This window comes from Akebia trifoliata, chromosome 12 (assembly GCF_017979445.1).
Source record: "Akebia trifoliata isolate Shusen 1 chromosome 12, ASM1797944v1, whole genome shotgun sequence".
Lineage (NCBI taxonomy): Eukaryota > Viridiplantae > Streptophyta > Magnoliopsida > Ranunculales > Lardizabalaceae > Akebia > Akebia trifoliata.
The window spans coordinates 34,968,579-34,989,980 of NC_141386.1; the positions used below are offsets into that span (position 1 = coordinate 34,968,579).

Genomic DNA, 21,402 nt, shown 5'->3' on the forward strand with positions numbered 1-21,402 from the left:
CGTTCAATGGCCAACAGTTTGACAAACATTTTGGCAAACACATTTTTCAAAACATGGGTTAGAGGTCTTGGAATGGGCTGATTTTTGGTGAGGATGATCTCTATGGTGAGGAGATCATCATCACCAAAAATCAGCCCATTCCAAAACTTCTAACCTCATCAAAAATGGTTTACAAAAAATGGACGGTTCACGATTTTTCAACTTGTAAAATGGGGCTAGAAGTTTTGGAATGGGCTGATTTTTGGTGAGGATGATCTCCTCACCGTAGAGATCATCCTCACCAAAAATCAGCCTATTCCAAGACCTCTAACCCATGTTTTGAAAAAGTGTTTGCCAAACTGTTGGCCACGGATAGGGACCCCATTTTTATTATAGATTCAAATTATATAAAATGAAATTTTTATAACAAAACAACATTTTGGATTTATTTATATTAATTGGTGTGGTACCAATAAAATACAAATGAGGCTGATGAATAGAGTATTTTTAATGATTTTGAATAAATCGTTAGTCTCTAGTCAAAGGGTTATGTAATCAGTTTGAAAATTATAAAGGGGTTCGTAAAATTTGCTATTGAAGCAGACAATAGAAAGATTAGACACGTGGCGTTTTAATACAGGGAGATTGAATTTCAATGACCTCAAAAACATAGCTTCTAATTATTTAGAGATTTAGAGAGAGAGAGAGAGAGAGAGAGTGAGAGGTCCACCAGCACTGTAAGTCTGTAATCCGTCTTCCCCTCCTCTCTCTCATGTAAGCCTAACCATGGCGGCCTCAGCTGCAAAGTCTCATCACCATAACGACAGCCGAAACATCTCTCGTTTCATGCAATCTTCTTCATCGAATTTCTTCTCTCTGTTAACAACCCTAAACCACAACAACAACAACAAAACCTCCTTCTCTATCTCTTCTCCTCCATCCATCGATGTTCCACCACCAATACTTCCCCTTTCAACCTCTGTTTCATCGTCTCCCTTCTCCTCATCAAAGCAGCCGAACCAGAGCGACTCATTATCCTCGGAATCTGCAATTAAGAATATGTCCTCGAGATCTGGACCAGGATTCCCTTCGACGGTGAGGATTGCTGGTCTCAATTCTAGCCCCAAAGGGGGTGGACCTGCTTTTGTAGGGCAAGTCTTTAGCATGTGTGATCTTTCTGGAACTGGTCTCATGGCGGTCTCTACTCACATTGAAATCCCCTTTCTTACCAAAAGGTCATTTCCACCTTTTTTTTTGTACCAAAGATTTATCTCTCTATTTGGTTGATGAATTACTGTTCTTAAGTTTCAAATTGTGGATAAACATCAGTTGTTCGAGGTTTAAATCGATTGCTTATGTTGTTTCTTGATTGACCACATTCTGCATCGTTTTAGGTGTTTGGCTTATTTAATTCCATAAACCCTAGAAGCACATCTCCACTTTAGAAATCAATTCGAATTGGAGAGCCATTTTAGGCAGTTATGGTGGTCGTCCATTTTTTTATTCAGTTATCGTGGATTTTAGAGACGAGTTTCAGATGATCTGTTTAATGTTGCACTAGATGTTGTCTTATTTTGGAGATTTTTTTTTTTTTTTTTGCTGATAATTGAATTTGCAGATTTTAAAATGACTACTTTAATTTTTCAAAAAGAGGGGAAAAAACACATTCACGAGCTATGTTGGACTAGATATTGAATATGATATGGAGTGTTTTATTTGGAAAAATTTGAAAAAAATGGGATTCTTGGCTTCATCAGAATATATTTAATAATTTAAAACAAATAAATTATCGTTGTATAAAAATAAGCATAATGTCATCTTTTGATTAAAGATGCAATCCAGAGATGTTATACTGGAAACCATGGGCTGTCAAAATCTGATGTGTCTAACTTGGATACTTCAGTAGTTTATTAGAATCCATGCATCATAGGCAATCGTCTTCACCATCATCATCATTTTGATCTCTGATCAAATCACTGAGTTAAATTCTTCTTCTCCCATCTTTACGTTTCTGCCTCCCCCATTATCCTCCTTTTCTTTGGGAGTATCATCTGTCCTTTCTCATGTGCAGTCTTTAATTTAAAATAAGGACCTAATTTTTAGCAAATGGGATTTACGTATTTTAGTTAACAATAACCTCAACTTCTCAAGGTATTTGTTTAGTGAAATTCGTCATATTGATTTGAATAAAGCTTACCAAAAGTTTCTTTCTGAACTTTGATGTGTTATATTGAGATTATTGTCCATAATACCTCTCAAAACATAAAAAACAAGGAAACATCTTACAATAACAGCCACCCAAGGATAATAGTTGATGAAACATTAATCAGATGTTGAGTGTAAGTACTGTGCATGCAATGTCATTTGTCCACTTTTTATTTTATTTTATACTTTTGAGATATTCTATGTTGAACCGATTCTCTCTCTCTTTTTTCTTCTTCTTTAGAACACCTGAGTGGATTAAAAAGATGTTTGCAATGGTCACCAAGAGTGATAAGAATGGCCCTGTATTTCGGTTTTTCATGGATCTAGGTGATGCAGGTATGTTATCACAAAACCTTTGTCACCTCTTATTTTGAGCCTTTGTATAGTCAGAGTAACCAAGTTTGGATTGGGGGCTGAGGGTGTTAATTTGAATAAATCTGGGAAAATTTCAGAATTTTTTTGGGCAGAGAGGTAGGTCAAAGAAATCGGCCATTTTTTAGGCTGATTTTGGTGATTTTTTTTCTGAGTACAGATTTTTGACAGAGTGTATAGCTAGGATATAACTCCATCAGGCTCAAATGCCTTTATGTACATCTGGGAGACAACTGGTTTCTAGTGGTTTGGTCAAACTAGATGTATATAAATGCCCTTAATGGGATATTGCAATTTCCACAGATGCTGCCCAAACCATAGTCCTTGCTCTTCGAATATGATTTTAACTCTCTCTCTCGTTTTCTTATTCTTTTTTTGGATCAATAAAGCAATTTATGAGAAAAAAGGGTGACTGGATAAAATCATCTCCTATGTACAATACCTGCCTAAGATTGCCCAAGATATCCACTCTTATCATTAGTGCTTCACTGATACTAACGTTTTGGACTTGATTTAAACTTTTTACTATTATTCTTTCAGATAGAATTCTTCATAGCAAGATAGACTGCATTCTAATGTATTGTGGGGTTTGAGGCAGGGGGATCCGTTATCACCATTTTTATTTCTTATAGTGACTGAGGCGTTGGGAAAATTGTTTAGGAGGGGGGTTGAGATAGGGAGGTTATCTGGTTTTAGAGTTAACAGTGAGGGTCCTCTGATTTCGTACTTGCAATTTGCAGATGACACAATAGTGTTCCTAGATCCCTCTAGAGATCAAGTGAGAGTTCTTCGGATTTTGTTATGCTGCTTTGAGGCAATTTCAGGTTTACATGTCAATCTGCAGAAAAGTAAGTTGTTTGGGGTAGGCGAGGTGACGAATCTTCCAATTTTAGCCGCTACTTTGGGGTGTCGTAGTGATACGCTTCCCTCTTCCTATTTGGGTTTACCTTTAGGGGCGCCATATTGTTGTAAAAACATTTGGGAGGGAGTTATCGAGAAAATGGAGAAGAAACTGAGTACTTGGAAGGCAAAATATCTCTCCAAAGGGGGTAAGGTAACGTTGATTAAAAGTACTTTAACGAGTATCCCGATTTACTTATTATCCTTGTTCACGTTGCCTAAATCGGTAGAGGTTAAGATTGAAAGACTCATGAAGAATTTTCTGTGGAATGATAATACTGGTGGTAGAAAATATCATTTGGTGAATTGGAAGTTAGTTTGCACTCCTAAGAAGAATGGAGGCCTGGGGATTAGAGGGCTAAGACTTACGAATAAAGCTCTCTTGGGTAAGTGGCTCTGGAGATTCGGGGAAGAAAGAGACCATTTGTGGAGGAAAGTGATCCAGGCGAAATATGGAGAGAAGGGATTTGGCTGGTATAGTGGTGAAGCTAGAGGAACTTATGGGTGTAGCGTGTGGAGAGGTATCCTAAAAGGTGTTGACAAGTTTGCCAGGGGGATTAGATTCAAAGTTGGTTTGGGGGATAAGGTTAGATTTTGGGAGGACATCTGGTGCGGGACTTCTTCTCTGTCAATCCAATACCCATCCTTGTACGCTTGCTCGTTGAAAAAAAATAATTCGGTAAGGCAATGTCTGATCAGAGACGGGAACACAGATTCTTGGGATTTGGGATTTAGGAGGAATTTCAATGATTGGGAATTGACGGAGGTTACATCTCTTCTAGATCTCCTTAACTTAATCCAATTCAGAGATATTGATCAGGACAGGTGGGAATGGTTCAAGGCTAAGGATAAGAAGTTCTCTGTCAAGTCTTTCTACTTTTGTTTGCTCCCATCGCGTGAGGTTTCTTTCTCTCCTATTATTTGGTCCACTATTGTCCCTTCTAAGGTCTCGTTCTTTATTTGGCTTGCCTCATTGGGTAGAATTCTCACCTTGGATAATTTGATTACTCGGGGGTGGATTACCCCAAATTTTTGCTATCTTTGCTCAAAGGATGGGGAGTCTGTCAATCACATCCTTATTCATTGCTCCTTCGCTCGGGCTATTTGGACTTCCTTTTTACTCCGTTTCCAGATGGATTGGGTTTTTCCTTTATCTTGGTTTGCTCTTTTAAAGGGGTGGAGTTTGAATACCTTCTCTTCTAGGAAGAGTCTTCTTTGGACTATCCTGCCCTCCGCCATTGCTTGGGGTATCTGGAGAGAGCGCAATAACAGAGTATTCCACAGTAAAGAGAGCTCATTTCACAAAGTGATCTTAGAGATTTTGGGGTTACTGTTTCTTTGGTCTAAGATGAGTAAGGACTTTGATGGAGTTTGTTTTCAAGATTTTGTGCTTAATTGGGACGTTGTATGTGATCCTTAGTTTCATGTCGTCTTTGTTTTTTTGTTTTGCTTTTCTTTCTTGTTGTTTTTCTTGCTTTGATGTATGGGGGGCTATCTCAGCCTCCTCTTTCCTTTTTCTTCATTAATAGAATTTATACTTATCAAAAAAAAAAAATGTATTGTGTTCTTCCAGTTTCATATGTTAAACAGCTGAACATTCCAACTGGTGTGGTGGGTGCTTGTCGTCTTGATCTTGCATATGAACATTTCAAGGTATGGTAATCATGTAGATGATGTATATTTCTGATGTTTTTCTAATTTGAGTTTCTAGTAGGATTACTGAGTTTCCTGTATCTATTTTTGAGAAGTTCAGGTCAATTGTTTTATTGGTTTTCATTTTTATTTCACTCTTTTCCTTGCTATAGTGGCATAGATCATCTATGTGGAAGCCATGATAATTATTCAATTAATTTGATGTCTTCTTTTTCTTTCCATTGATGGCTGTCTTGATGCCATTTTGTTTAATCTCTAACCATAGTATGCTTTGCGGATCAGTTGCCGTGTATTTATACAACTCTTCACACTGTATTGCCCATTTTTTGGATATTTTTCTCTGCATCTATAAACAATGTTCCGCATGTTCATAACTCTTTTTGCTATCTATTCGTGATTTGAGAATCACAAATCAAGCTATTTTAATAATCACTTGCTTTTGCAAAAAAGGGTTTATGAGACTGTCAAGATGACACTAGAGAAGAGTAAAGTTGATTCTAGTTTAATAAGTTCCCTCCGTTTAAAGAATTTTAAACCATGTACCACTTTAGGTCATATATTACTTTTTCACTAGCCTTTCAAACTTGGGAAAACTCTTTTGGTAGATGAAGACTTTTGTCCATTTGTATCTTCGGACAGGTTATTGTTATCATGATTATTATAATGGGATTTTCTAAATGCGGGAAAATATTGTCACCTTGTTTAATTGCGTAACTTTTTTCTGCCCTACTTTTGTCTATATTTAATCATTGATGGCTTTCTTTATTGGTGTAGTTTCAACATTGTTCAATGTTTTCTGTGCAGGAAAAACCACATATGTTCCAATTTGTTCCAAATGAGAAACAAGTGAGATACAGTGATTCCCATTTTTTATTTGTTAGCATTTCTTTGTAATGACCAACTTTTCATGCAGGTCAGGGCAGCCAATAAACTTCTTAAGACAATTCCTCATAATAGTGGAAGGTCAAAAGTGGATGGTGTTCCCGTTTTCACTGCTCAAAACTTAGATATTGCTATAGCTACAAGTGATGGAATTAAGTGGTATGCCTTTTTTGTATTTTGTGTTATTCCATAATCTTATTTATAAGACTTAGAAGTTGCTTGCCTACTTTTTCTCCATACATCCAACATAAGATATTGTTCATAATATGTTTTATTTTATTTTATGGGTAAGCTGGATTGAACCCACAACCTCAAAGTTGTTTTGCAATGTGTCAAATGAACTGAGCTATGGGTTGCCCATAATATGTATTAAAATATATTATTTAACTATGAAGGTTTAGTCCTGCATTTAGTTAAATTTTTGTACAGGTCTCTTCAATTTAAAAGAGGCTGGCTTAGGGTTTATTCGTCATATAGGCTGTTGTGCCTCTAAGCGCTGGATGACCTATCTTTCATGCATCTATAGCTTGCATGTACGTTGTTTTTACTGTCCTTAATTCTATTCATTTTTCAATATATTTCCTGTTTCCCGTTTCATCTCAATGTTTCTTCACCTGGTTGAACTCTCATATTTAGCTCCAAAAATGGTTATTTTTATGTGAATGTTATGTTTTGAGAACATTTGGATCTTATTCCAGTGCCTATTTCTTTCTTCAGGTACACACCATACTTCTTTGATAAAAACATGTTAGACAACATACTTGAAGAATCTGTTGACCAGCATTTCCACTCATTAATTCAGAGTCGGCACATGCAACGACGAAGGGATGTGATTGATGACAACCTGGCAGCAGAAGTGGTTGAAGAAAACACAGAGAGCCTATGGGAACCTCCAGAGGTACAAACAAGTTATCATGATAAGTTGGAGACATTGTTGTTTATTGGTGCATTATCCTTTTCTGACAGGTTCAAGAAGTGCTGGATGAGATGGGTCATCCTGGAATACCATTCAGTGTCATATCCAAGGCTGCTGAAATGCAGCTCCTGTATGCCGTTGACAAAGTACTCTTAGGAAACAGGTGGTTACGGAAAGCCACCGGTATTCAACCAAAATTTCCTTATATGGTTGACTCATTTGAGAAAAGGTATACATCCAACACTGTTCAATATGTAGAAGGAATGCTTGGGTTGGGACATCTGTATGGTGACAATTTATCTCCAATCAGATGTTCTAAGCACTAATATATTGCATTCTTCAGAATGGTTTGGAAAAAAAATGGCTAATTTTCTAAGAAAAAAAATATGTATTTTTATGATCATTCACTCAGGCCAATTTTAAGTTTGGAAGCACTTGGTTGGGGCTTATCAAACAGTGTCTCCTACTGAATAGAGGTCCGCTCCTCTTGACATGCCTCATGTATAACATGGGTGTCTAGTGGGAGGCATGAAGTGCAAACTTGCAGTCGTGCTTACCCAAGTAGTCATCTTAGAATAATACATTTTCTGTGCTGTTGAGTTCTGGAGAACACATCAACAAATACACTTAAATAATGGCAAAAAAAAGGAAAAAGTTCGCCAGTCATCTCATCGACACGATAAATTTTAAATATCAGTTATTAATTACTTCAAACTTTTAAGTAAAACAGTCACAGAAGGATCATCAACAATCCACTAATAGCTGCTGACTGCGAACTGAAGTAATTATGGATAGTATTACTAGCGAAATCACCTGAACTCATGATTCTGTTCGAGTTCTTCAAGCTCAGATTATATTTGATACTTTTCATATCCTTTATGTTCTACTCCCTTTCTTCTAATATCCTTTATGTGGTTACAATTTCTTTTTTTACCAAAATCGGAACTTATTCTAAATCACAAAAAGGAAATTGTAAACCATATTACTCATAAAAAAATGGTAACCCATATTATGATAAAACCATTGATGAACGAAAATACTATCAACCGGGCATCCTCCAATTGTCTCATATCTACAATTTTCTTTTCTTTTCATGGTATATGGGTTAGTCTGTGCACTTCCTACATCATGTTCACATGGAAGTGCAATGATGCAGGAGTGCGGCTTCTATTATGAAGGCTGCTGAGTTGACCAGGACTGCTGCCAGCTCAGAAGCAGGCTTCAATAACCTTAGGCAGGAATTGCAGCCTCGCTCTTCAGAACTCAGATTAGAGGAGAGAGCCCAAGGTAGTGAAGCAGAGAGAACAGATTCCTCAGATTTTCGGTTTCCCTTTGGAGACTGGTTTTCAAACCCATGGTCAAAACAACAGCGAAAACCAGATAACAAGATCAGGTCAGATATAAGGCAGAGTCCGATCCTTGATTTGTATGTTATGACATTATATGAATACTTAAATATGTGTGTGTGTATATATATATATATATATAAACAATGTAATAATAATAAATTTTCAAAATATGGATTAGAGGTTTTGGATTGAGCTGATTTTTTGTGGGGATAATCTTCTCATCATAGAGACCATACTCACAAAAAATCAGCTCAACCTCTAACCCATATTTTGAAAAACCATTGTTTTTACATGTGTTTTTACCCATGATAGGTCCCCATATATATATAGGGAAATGTTCAGCACCCTAAGTTTTACCACACACTTTAACAAACGTTTTTTGTCCTACATGGGTTAGAAGTTTTGGAATGGGCTGATTTTTGGTGAGGATGATCTCTATGATTAGAAGATCATCCTCCCCAAAAATCAGCCCATTCCGAAATGTTTAGCCCCATGTTTACAAGTTGAAAAATTGTGGACCGTCCATTTTTTGTAAATCATTTTTGATGGGGTTAGAAGTTTTGGAATGAGCTGATTTTTGGTGAGGATGATCTCCTCACCATAGAGATCATCCTCACCAAAAATCAGCCCATTCCGAAACTTCTAACCCATGTAGGACAAAACGCGTTTGTTAAAGTGTGTGGTAAAACTTAGGGTGCCGAACGGGACCCATATAGGGAAATGTTCATATATATATGTATGTATGTATTCTTCTTTGTTTGAAACTAATTATTCTTTTTGTTCAGACTGAATGACACAAGTGAGCAATGCATCAAACATTTACCACTTAGCCCTCTTCTTCCAAAGATAACCATGGTTGGAATCTCAACGGGTGAGGCAGGGCAGATGAACAGAGCCAGCTTAAAGAAGACCATGGAGGATCTGACACGGGAGTTGGAGCAGGCGAGTCATAGTAGTGATTGTGGTAGCAGTGAACTCAGAAACGATGATAGGGATCCTCTATTTGTAGCAAATGTGGGTGATTATCACTCCAACATGGCGAAGACAGGCTCTGCTCGATGGGTGCGTGCGGGAAACAATTGAACGCACCTTCGATCACATCACCATCCTCTGCTGAAGGTGAAGGATGTAAATTAACGTAGCATGGATGGGTATCCTTTGATGAAGATGAAGGATGTAAATTAACCTAGCATGGATGATGGGCATCAGACCCATTTTGATGGCGGTGATGCCCCTTTCCTAGATAAATTATCGGGTGTACAGGTTCCTATGATGTATGCTTCATATAGGGCCATCGGATCAAAATGGTTTGAAGGAAGGTCCATCAATATGATGGGTAGGAGTGTTTAATAGAGCTGGTTTCTTCTTGTTCTCAAGTGCCAAATACTGAAAAAAAAAAAGACTCGACATCATGTTGTACTGATCAGATTTCAAATATATTCATGGCTGGTCAAATCTAAACTTTAGCATCAAGAAGCATCTTAAGTGCAGAATTTGTGTACGTGTCATGTCTACACTTAATAATCCCATCTGTTTGAGTTCTTTTTACAGTGATCATCATAATCATGGTGGATGGTGTAAAGGTGATTTTGTGTTACCTCTGACTACTCATCTCCTTTACCTCACCCTACGCTCCATGCTTCCTCTGTTGCAGTGATACCGGTGTAGTACCTGTCAAAATCTTCCAATGATCAAGTTAGTTATCTTATTAAACAATAATGGACTCCCTTTTCTCGAACACCTTCCCTCAATTTCCTTTTCTATTTATAGTTCTTCCCAGAAATCTTTTTGAATAAGGGATCTCCAAGAAGGATTGATTTCCAACAAAGATCCTTAACTTCTAGGGGAAGTTACCGAAAGGGGAAGAGATTTGCGTTGACTTCATTATCTGTTTCTTTAATTCTTGGGATCTTCCTTGGAATTAAGGGATCTGGGCTAATTTGGAGACAACCAATGATTCTACCTCGCTTGGATATTGAGCAGAGCTAATGTTTGAGCTCTGACCTTCTAGTGAGTTGGGTGCCCTAGTTACCACTTAAAAGAATTAACATAACTCAGCTCTGGTCTCCTAGTTTCACTCTTGGACATGTGCAGGGTCTAGATATTTACTGTTTTATTCCTCTACAAATGATATCATGCTAAAAAAGTCAAAATCCTAAAGATGTTTGCATTCATGTGATCAGGTTGATCATTGATCAATTTGGATTCTAAAATCTGAGTCTTACCTACAATACGATGTTTACGGTTTGGTTTGGAGTATGAAACTGATTCTCCAATAATTAGAATCTGAAATCAAATAATAACACAGAAACAATGAAGGATCCCTTTCTCATGAGTTGGAATATGTTTACGGTTTGGTTTGGAGTATGAAACTGATTCTCCAATAATTAGAATCTGAAATCAAATAAAAAAACAGAAACAATGAAGAATCCCTTTCTCATGAATTGGAATACGTTATTTTCCTTGTTTTCACAAAAATCGAGTCGCCCAACAAGATTCTGTGTTCTGGGAATCAGTTTCCAAAATCTGATTCTAACAATTGAATATCAGAATTTAACAATACAAACCAAACACCCCTTTGATTTTTTTTGCTTTGTGGGGCTGTCTAACTTGTTCAAATACAGATGAATCTATTGTCACATAATAACTAACATTATGTAACAAAAATGCTAATTCCATCATTTTTATACTTTTGGAGCCTAAAAAGTAACTGTATCTTTTTGCCTCCAATGCCACGATAAGCCATAATGATGGAGATAGCACAAACGAAGGTCGAAAATGTCGAAGGGATTGCTACAACTTCACAATAATAATAATAATAATAATAGATAAGAAAGAAAAAAAAAACAACCAAACAAAAAAGTGAACCTAAGTGATTGAGACACACGTTGTGGTGGTTCTAGTGCTAGTGTGGGTGCTCTCTATTCCTCCCCACCTCCTCTGCCCACTAAAAAGTAAAATTTGGTGGTCTCTCTCTCATACACATAAGTGGGTTTGAGTTTGGATTTGGATTTGGATTTGATGGATGGGATGATAAAATCAAAAAAGAAAAAGTAAGAGAAGTTGCAATCTTTTCTATGATCGTAAACGTATCAACGAAGGACATGTTGTTCTATCCAATTAAGGGTGTCAATTGATGCATTCTGATTCAAGTATCAATGTACCTAGACCATACTGAAATAATTGGCTTCTTTATTTTTTTGATGCTTTTTCTCAATTTGATGTCAACCATGTGATATTAGGTATCCGTCTGTGTAAATGTTTTCTCAAAAGAAACTTGACATCATTAGGGTATCGCCGACAAATTTCATTTCTATTGATTACAATTTTACTATTTAACTACTTATTCCTTTAATCTAACTAATGTGTATTTGATAATTAGTAACTCATTGAGCCTAAGCCCATGATTGCCCTTCAACTAGCAAATCAAATTCTCTCTCTTTCTCAAATTTATAAATGTGAAATTTAAAAGTCGAAACCTTTCGTTGAGTTGAGTTAGAATCGAATCAAAGTTTATTGGGAGAATTGTGATTCGTATCCATATGTTGGAGTTAAGAGTAATGTTGTTAAAGTGCATCTCATTAGATAATTTTGTTAGATCTATTTATTTGATTGTGAGAATTATGGGTATCATGTGTGGGGGTAAGATAATGGATAGTTTTAAGTTAGTTTTTCTATTTAAATCCTAAACAGTATGAATGAAATTTATGGAGATAAAAAAAAAATATTAAATCCTTAATTGGATTGGAGATTCACCATCTTGAATTAATGGTTTAGAATATTGGATCTCCCTCAAATGAGATTAATCTCAATTTTTTTCATCTTTTATTTTTTTACTTTTTAAGATCCAATCTACAAATTGAAACATTATTTTTAGAGTTCATAACGAGCCGAGCTGACAATGTTGAGTTTTGAGTCGACCCGATGAGTTTTAGAGAAAGAATAAATAGTCGGTTGTGATCCCTACAATAGAACCACCCCACGACTTCGATTATTGGCGTCTCATATCTCTATATTTTATGCTTCTACGAATCACATCAAACAATCAAAAGTGTGGCGTCATGTGTAGATAATATATATATATATATATATATATGGAAATGTTCAGCACCCTAAGTTTTACCACACATTTTAACAAACGTTTTTTGTCCTACATGGGTTAGAAGTTTTGGAATGAGCTGATTTTTGGTGAGGATGATCTCTATGATTAGAAGATCATCCTCCCCAAAAATCAGCTCATTCCGAAATGTTTAGCCCCATGTTTACATGTTGAAAAATCGTGGACCGTCCATTTTTTGTAAATCAATTTTGATGGGGTTAGAAGTTTTGGAATGAGCTGATTTTTGGTGAGGATGATCTCCTCACCATAGAGATCATCCTCACCAAAAATCAGCTCATTCCGAAACTTCTAACCCATGTAAGACAAAACGCGTTTGTTAAAGTGTGTGGTAAAACTAAGGGTGGCGAACGGGACCCATATATATATATATATATATTTAGTAATCTTAACTAAATACAAAAAAAAAAAAAAAAAAACATTAAGAGAGAGAGAAAGAGAGAAAAGTTTTAAGAGTGAAAATTTTGACTGACCGACTTGAACTGAATTTTCAAAAGGCTTCCACCTAAGAACAATGATGAATCAAGAAAGATCTCACCCATACCATATGTCTATCTATCTTTCAATCCAAACTAGTGGAGAAAGATAGATAGCTAAGCCCCTCCCTACACGTCTACATAAGATGGTCTCTCTCTCTCTCTCTCCACATGTCCACATGTGTAGCCGAAAGAAAAGAATAAAAAGAAAGAAAGGAAGGTAGAGAGCAAAGTTGGTGATGGTGGTGGTCCCATTCTCTCTGTCTATCTATTTTTTTTTCTTCTTTGCTTCCTTTAACGTAACGGTCTCTTCTTCATCCTTTTTTCATAATCATCATCATCATCTTCGTCACTCGTGAAACTTCCATGGGTTTGAGACTTTGAGTTTCTCACACTTAAATGGACAAAATTCAAAGTCGATATAACATCAAAAGTCACTAGATTAGACGGTCACTAGTCACTACAATCCAGATTCCTACACGAGTTGATGGTCTTTTGATTAATCCCTGTTCATGCGCCACTTTTGTTATTCAATTTCAAATCCCATTTTCTGTCTCCTCTTGACCGAGTTAACTCGGATAAATACACATTTTGTATTTATTTATTATTTATATATTATTGTAACCTGGATTCATGGATGTTGATTGTTGAAGCGGAAGTTAGGGAAGTGAAACCAACACCTCATAATGAAATGTGCGTTGTTCCTGATTATCCCAATGAGTCAAATGTCGAAGTCTAAGTCTAGAATATGGGCACTCACACGCACTCATATAATATGCAAAATGTGATATAGGGAAACAACATGTGATCGGATGATTAGATGATCAATTGAAGTCGTCACAATTAGATAACAACGATAGGTGCCCAACATGAAAAGAAGAGTTGCACAAAGTTTTGCAAATGTCACATGTTGTTCAATGTGATACAGGCTTGACAAAGCATGATGCAATCAAGACTTTTTTTATTGGAAGACACGCATATGCAATATTCACTATAAAAAGCCTTGTTAATATATTCAGATATTAGCAAACTTGATTATTAAAATTTTCGATGCAATTTCTTGCATTATTTTGAGATTTTCACAAACTGTTTGATCTTTGCAACATTCGAATTTCTAGGTGTGCCTGTAACACAACTTCTCCAACGTCTAAGTCAAGTTTAGTGTAAGAAATGACAGAATAACAATAAAGAAAAAAGAACGTACCTTTTGATGTGTTTGGACATGTATTTATAAGGGTGGATCGTTAGGGTCCTCTACGATCAGGTTTTCTTAATCCATGGCAATATGATTTTAGAAAATAGGTCTTGATTGGAATGTATCCAATCACGATCCTATCCTTATTCACTTCTTACTTTAGGAACTTTCCCTTATCAAAATTGTATCCAATTTTAAGGGATTATAGATGGATTTTTACCCTTTCAAAATCTATGATTTTTAGGGATTTAGATCTCTATCTCGTATCCTTGGATTTGTCCCTCCCGACCATTTGAGGTCCCGTTCTATCGATGAATCTCTTCCAATTGTTCTAAGGAAATATATACTATCGAACTCGGATACACATTTTCAAAACTAGCCTAATTGCAAAAATCCAAATATGCCATGTGTCACTACCTGGTTCCTTATAAAAAATATCCTCCACAAAAATGTAGTCGCACGAGGGTCAACAAAATTATAGAATATAAATTCATAAAATTTAAAAATTAATATATATGAAGAATACTCGTTCATTTGGCGCACTTTCCAAAATATCAATAAATTTTTTTAAAAAATCATTCATTTAGAATGGTCTTCGATAGGGTTGTCAATGTGTGGATTCAGTCTAGAATTAGCCTAGTCCCAACCAAACGTTAAAGAGATGGGTTCCCTTCCCTTAGACTAGACCTAAACTTTTATAGGATATGAATTGGCCAAACCCAAACGAGCTAGAGCCTACATTTTTGAGCTTTCTAAAATTGATTAATTTTTTGAGGAAAAAAAATAGGAGCAGATCCTCTGTAGCCCGTCTTTCGTGTAGCTCTCTGTAACCACAATCAACGGTTAAGGATGTGCTACATCATCATGACAGTTACAAAGAATCGTTTAAATTTAAGAGTCGACTGACCATCCATTTTCTAAACACTTGATCCAACCAAAAAACATGTAAATTTTTTATATATATATATATATATTTTCAAATCTAATCTAAACCATAACTAGAAGAGGACTGTATTGTTATTTTTGATTAATGTGATGTTCTATAGTCAATAGAATAGGAGTTATAAAGAGCAAAAAATATGGGCTACCGAGGATCCGCTCCCAAAAAAAACACAAACCTTTTTATTGAATAAAAAATTATACATTACAAATTATCCCCAAAGAATGAACTTAAAAAAAAAAAAAATTATTCCTATTTTTCTAGGACACTCCAGTAATTTTTTACCAAATGAATATATATATATATATATTATATATATATATATATATATATATATATATATATATAGTAATGGGCCAGATTGGACCCGGCACAATTAAACCGTAGCCCATCCCGAATTTAATGGGCTGAAAATTAATGAACCCGTAAACCCCTATTTTCGAACGGGCTGGGTTGGTGGGTCCAATTGATAGTCCTAGTATTTAGTGTTTTTCATAAAACTATAGTGCCCCGTGTTATGACATTGTTCTCTTTGTGTAATACGTGTTGATGACACATAGATTACCACGCCAGAGTTACAACTGTGTAACACGTGAGCGCTTCCACGTGTCTCTCTTCTTGTTTCATTTCCACCAATTTCGTTCTAGCTGTCCAAGCTGTGCCGTTTTGCTTGAAAAAATCAAAGCATGATTCCACACGCTTGAATTTAATGCGTAGTCGCATCCACATCTACATCTTATAACAAGACGTTTATTATCCAATGATACTATGACACGTGGAAATAGAATGGGTAACCTAGGGAATCAATTTCCCCAATATGAAAAACATAAAAAAAGAAAGAAAGGAACGAAACCGCTTGCCTAAGTAACAGGTACTTACTTACCATATTTCACTGTCTATCTAACAAATATGGAATTTTCCTTAAAAATATTACAGCATAGTCAAAGACAGCCTGTCTGACATAAAGGTATCTATTGCACGTTAGTTACTTAATCAACTACCGTTGAATAAGTCAAAAATACCTTTGACTTTATACATCAACGACGTCTGATTCTTTAATCTGTATGGCTAAATTCACCCAAACAAAACCTCATCATTAAAGGAAAATTAGATACTCGAGACTCGGTGCATGCAAGTTGGGTGGTTTTTGTTCTTCAGTTAATTTCTTAGAGGAGTGGTGGGGTCCACTGAATTTGCCTCGTGTATTTGCCACGTGGACTTATCTCCTATTTGCCATTACCACGCGGTTTAACCGTGGGAACTCTTGCAACCGTCCATCACCCACCGGTTAACGTGCCGCACACAAGTGGCTTTTTTTTTTCTTTAAATTTATAAAATTGTGGTCCCTACTTCCTACTCTAGCAAACCCTCCTTTCACACGCGCACGTATTGGCGATAGAGCGATAGCGACGCTCTTCACGTCTGTGCAGGCGCAGCGATTGGCGCTCTGTAGCTGTTGCAGCCTTTAATTTCAATTATTTTTTTAGAGTTCGTGATCCTGTACTACATTATACCATTTATTAGCCTTACGTGGCACCCATTCGAGCTACTTAACAAGGAATTTTTAACTCATTTTCATCAATGCATCAAATCAGATAATTTTAGCCGTTTGATTTGAGAATATAAATGGTATATCTGCACAGAGAATAGACGCGAAGATGGATATCTACCAAACTCATCGAGTACAAGTTCCGTACTTTTATCAGTAATTTTGTAAACCTCCTTTAAGTTTTAATAAATATTTAAGACACCCTTTGTCTTCAAACAGATGACATGCCTCTCCAGTGTCCACCATGTCTCCTCCAAGATTTTAAAAAACTAAAATAAATAAAAACCAATACAGCCAATCTTCAACTTCTTAGCAAAAACCCTTTATTTTTCTCTAAAAAAATGTCACCATCTTCTACCTCGAGATTTATTTATAAGATCACAACTTGGTTTTTACTCGATTTCTTTATTGTTTAGTTTGTAAATTATTGAGAAGAAAATGAATTAAGATTTAAGTTTGCCTTGCAAAATAAATTAATGGCTAAAGAACATGATCAATCAAAATTTCATAAAATTATATGAATAAGGGACTAGTCAATTAATTCGATGAACTGATGAATAGAAATCAAAATAATGAGATTTTTTAGGGGGTTGAAGATGTTGCATTTTGATAAAAATCCAAAACCATCATTTTGTATTTCTAAAAATTCTTGTGATCTTTTCCCAAAACTTTCATAAATTTATTCGAATTATTCAAAATAAAAATCTCGCTGAATAATTATCTAATCTAAATTTTATTACTATGCTGAAGATGATATTTGATTGTTTGGGAGATAAATGTTAAGCGTTATTATCAATAGGCTAAAGATGTGATGTTTTGCTTATTTTCTATAAGTCTTCGATTGATGACAACGGTCAAGGGGTATGTCGAGTGTTTAAAAGGGGCATATCAAATATTTACGGAAATCCGAAGGGGGGTATAAAAAGACCCAAATTTTTATTTTAATAATTTCTCTCGACATAATGGTCAGAGTCGACTCAACCGACGCAGGACTGAGGCGTGTGGACTTTTTCTAAGGACTGTCGATTGTCCTGACCTTACAAAACCGCTATTTGACATTTGTAAAAGTCAATGGAAAACCATAAGCGGTTTCTTTCGAGAGAGACTCTTAGAAAGAGATAAAAAGCAGTTTTTGGACCAGATCTCTCTCCTACATATATAAATAATAAAACCAGGCTTAGCTTCCTCTTATCTCTCTCTATCTTAATACCCCAAAGTCAGCGCCGTCCTTTGTCTCCATTTGTCTCGCTTTCTCTTTCTCTTTCTCCCTCGGATGCTTAAACAGGAGTTGTTGCAGCAAAAACAGATACAGAAACAGAGGTTTTGCTTTGGGTTTTTGCAAAGTTTGAAGATAGCCCGTAAATTTCGCGTCTGATTTGTCTAAAAATGGAGGAAGATTGGGATCTACAAGCGGTGGTGAGGGGTTGTTGCAGCTCTAGCCCTACTACCACAACTACCATGGCTACTACTACAAACATTGAAGATCCTTTCTCCTTCTTTGCTCCTTTTGATTTTAAACAAGAAGATGGTCTTCTCTGTTTTCCAGATCTCTTTGAAACAAGTACTGTTATTGAAGAACTCGAACAACTCTACAAACCCTTCTTCCCCAATTTCCAGCCCATCTCTCCTCAGAACATACCCACACCCATTCCTCCAATAATCCTACCTCAACAACAACAACAACAACAACAACAGCAGCAGCAGCAACAGAGACAACAACAACAACACCAACAACCGAATCGTTCTCTTGTGGGGTCTTTTACTGCTTCTTCTAGCTCCCATCCTCAAACCCCTAGACCAAAAAGAAGGTCAGTTGTTTGCCGATTTGTTTTTATTGAAACAAATAATAAATTTTATCGACACCAATGTCTTACAATCTCTTTAATTTTTACAGGAAGAACCAACAAAAGAAGGTTGTGTGCCAAGTACCTGCAGAGGGTCTCTCTTCTGATATGTGGGCTTGGCGTAAATACGGACAGAAACCCATCAAGGGCTCTCCCTACCCAAGGTGGGTTCATTAGGGTTTTATTCGATTTTTCTGATTAGGGTTTTTGTTTTTCATTTTGTCTGTTATATTTGTTCTGTTATTGAATCTAATTGAGCAATTGATTTGAAACAGAGGCTATTACAGATGCAGTAGTTCAAAGGGTTGTTTAGCGAGGAAACAAGTGGAGCGAAACCGATCAGATCCTGCGATGTTCATCGTAACCTACACAGCAGAACACAACCATCCAGTCCCCACTCATCGAAACTCTCTCGCTGGAAGCACTCGTCAGAAATTCACTACATCTCCAAAAACTACAACCAACACCAAACCCTCTTGTTCATCTTCTTCTCCAACTTCAACAACAGATCTCTCTCCAACAACCCCTTTAACAACATCAATGGATGATGAGCTTATACAACAAAGCAAGCAAGAAAGCAGAGAAGACGAAGAAGGAGAAATTGTAGAAGACGAAGAAGATGAGCTTCTCATCCCTGACACAGTAATGAGTGACGATTTGTTTATGGGTTTAGATGAACTCGCCGGACCCACCACCACCGGCGTCTCCTCTCCTTTCGACGCGTCGGCGTTCGATGACTGCTTGTCCGACCATTTTCCGACGAGTTTTCCCTCTTCTTGGTTCCCTAACGCCACCGCCGCCGGTGGAAACTGACTCGCCTGAAAAGTCGGCCATTAAGATGTCGCAACTTTCCTTTTTTTTTTTTTTTTTTTTCTTTTTGTCCGAAAAACAGAGCGAAAGATCTGAGAGAGAGAGAGAGAATCTCTCTCCACCCACACTTGTTTTATAAACACCACCGTTACAAAGCTTAGAGAAGAAGAGTTATTCCATGTTTCTGGTCTCATATTAATAAGATAGGCTCAGTGTATCTATCTCCTAGAATTTATGAAATGAAATTTCTTGATCGTTTATTTGATCGATTCTGTATTAAAAGAGTTATCGTTTTTGGGATATTTTATTGTGCATATATTATATTTAAAAGTTATCATCTACACAACTCTCATTTGCAGCCACATGGCACATTGTTTGGGATCTACCGACATTTGATATTTACTTGGTCCATCCACTCTTTGGTGGACCCACCCACTCAAAATTATTGTAATTGGTGATTTGTTCTACCCATGGTTCAAAAGAATTTCATCAATGATCTCACAATAAACCCACCCCATGAAACCAAAAATGGAAAAAAATGCTTGATTGCAATGGTTATAGATTACCAATTTAGCTCTATTAGGACTACCAAAATGGTGTGTATGTACCCATTCGGGGTTAATTGAGATGGTGGAAAGCGATTGGGTGTGCTCCCTAGGTCATGACTTCGGGGTCTCTATATGCCCTTTCACAGAAATGTGGCTACTTAAATGTCGTAACATGTGACAATGTGGACCCATGTTATAATGAGGAATGGTCCGTACGGCCTCAAGGAGATTAGTCTCACAAAAGGTAGGATGCTCCATTGATTATTAAAAAGAGTCGTGATAATTTATACTCCCTCTGACATACGCCCCCATTACAGAACCATAGATCATTTGCTTCTGGATACATAAAAAAAGATTTATGGTTCTACGATCCCAAGGCAATGATCTATGATTTTGTGATGAGGGCATATGTCCGAGGGTGACATCAGAAAATCATTATTCTTTGAAAAATGCTTCTAACTATGAAAAGTTTTTATTTATTTATTTATTTATTTGTTTTGTTCAAAAGGGTATTTGGCAAACTTTTTAGGAGCGTTGCATAAGTAAAAAAAAAAAAATGGACAAAAGCTAGAAGCAGATTAGGCATATTTCAGAATGGTAATTACCTTATTGATGCCTGATAACTAAAATATTCCAAATGATGCTATTAAGATTTTAAAATTTTTGGGTTGAGCAAGTGAAATTAAAAATAAGAAAATAAAACTTATGATATAACATTATATTTAAAAAAATTATTTCCCCCAAAACAATTACATCAAACAACAATTTTATAATCTCCATACCACTAATTTTGCTTTTAAATCTTTTGCTTATGTGATTCTTCAAAGTAGAATAAGCTCACAACAAATCCTTATGGGGACTCTGGCTTGAGGAGCCTAATAATCTTTTAAAGTACAACTCAATAGACCAAAACCTAAGCTTTGGTTCTTAAGATAAAATAATAATTAGCTTCGGTAACTCTTATTGCACTTCGATAATTAAGTAGATATAAATCTTGATTATAGTAAGAAAATGAGGATTGATTTTGTAATTCAACTTGAGAGGGTAACTCAAAAACTCATTGTCATGACAAGTGCAAGAATCGTAGATTTTTTCCCTTGGGATTCACAATTGCACATGTTTTATGGAGATGTACAGTTGTGTATCACGAGGGAAAAAATTACGATTTTTGCAGGGTACACATCAGTTGAGTCACCTTGTCAGGTTGAGTTACAAAATCATTACACTAAGAAAATTTGTTAGAGTGAATTGCATATTTTTTCAATATCTATTATATTTATATATTTTTCAAGGTTCTTTAGTGTATGCATACATTATGATGGGGTTTCGGAGCCGTAAACTTGATTAGCAACTGACCTCTTAGAACATCATATCTTGCCCAAATCGCTCAAATCCTAAATCCCTATGAATAGTCAACGTGGGGACTAAGACTCAAGACCTCTCCCTCTTTAGAGGGATACCTTGGTCACTAAGCCCAACTCTATATATCATGTTTTGTTATGCTTATATCATATTTGTCAAGGATTGTAACAAGTGACATCCTTCTTAAACTTTACATAAGCTTCTTTACACATTATAAACACATATCAGTGTTTGGTTGTAGTATCTTCAATTCATCAAACTCATTACATGAAATGATTCAACGGATTCTAAAACAAACTTTGAGA

The 21,402-nt window shown here is 36.2% G+C and overlaps 2 protein-coding genes across 3 annotated transcripts; both read left to right on the forward strand.

Moving 5' to 3' along the window:
- Nucleotides 1–673: 673 nt before the first annotated feature.
- On the forward strand, nt 674–9,853 carry LOC147389861 (uncharacterized). 2 transcript variants are annotated; one of them, XM_086418060.1, is made up of 9 exons: nt 674–1,214; nt 2,426–2,520; nt 5,030–5,109; nt 5,914–5,955; nt 6,023–6,150; nt 6,709–6,889; nt 6,958–7,136; nt 8,064–8,300; nt 9,042–9,853. In XM_086418060.1, the coding sequence occupies exons 1-9, from the start codon at nt 766–768 to the stop codon at nt 9,337–9,339; spliced, it is 1,689 nt and encodes a 562-aa protein (XP_086274186.1). In that variant the 5' UTR covers nt 674–765; the 3' UTR covers nt 9,340–9,853. The 2 variants fall into 2 exon arrangements, with proteins under 2 accessions (XP_086274186.1, XP_086274187.1); XM_086418061.1 differs by lacking the exon at nt 5,914–5,955.
- A 7,830-nt stretch (nt 9,854–17,683) lies between these two features.
- WRKY22 (WRKY family transcription factor) lies at nt 17,684–19,469 on the forward strand. Its single transcript, XM_086419541.1, has 3 exons — nt 17,684–18,341; nt 18,428–18,541; nt 18,653–19,469. The coding sequence occupies exons 1-3, from the start codon at nt 17,920–17,922 to the stop codon at nt 19,188–19,190; spliced, it is 1,074 nt and encodes a 357-aa protein (XP_086275667.1). The 5' UTR covers nt 17,684–17,919; the 3' UTR covers nt 19,191–19,469.
- The last annotated feature ends 1,933 nt before the right edge of the window (nt 19,470–21,402 follow it).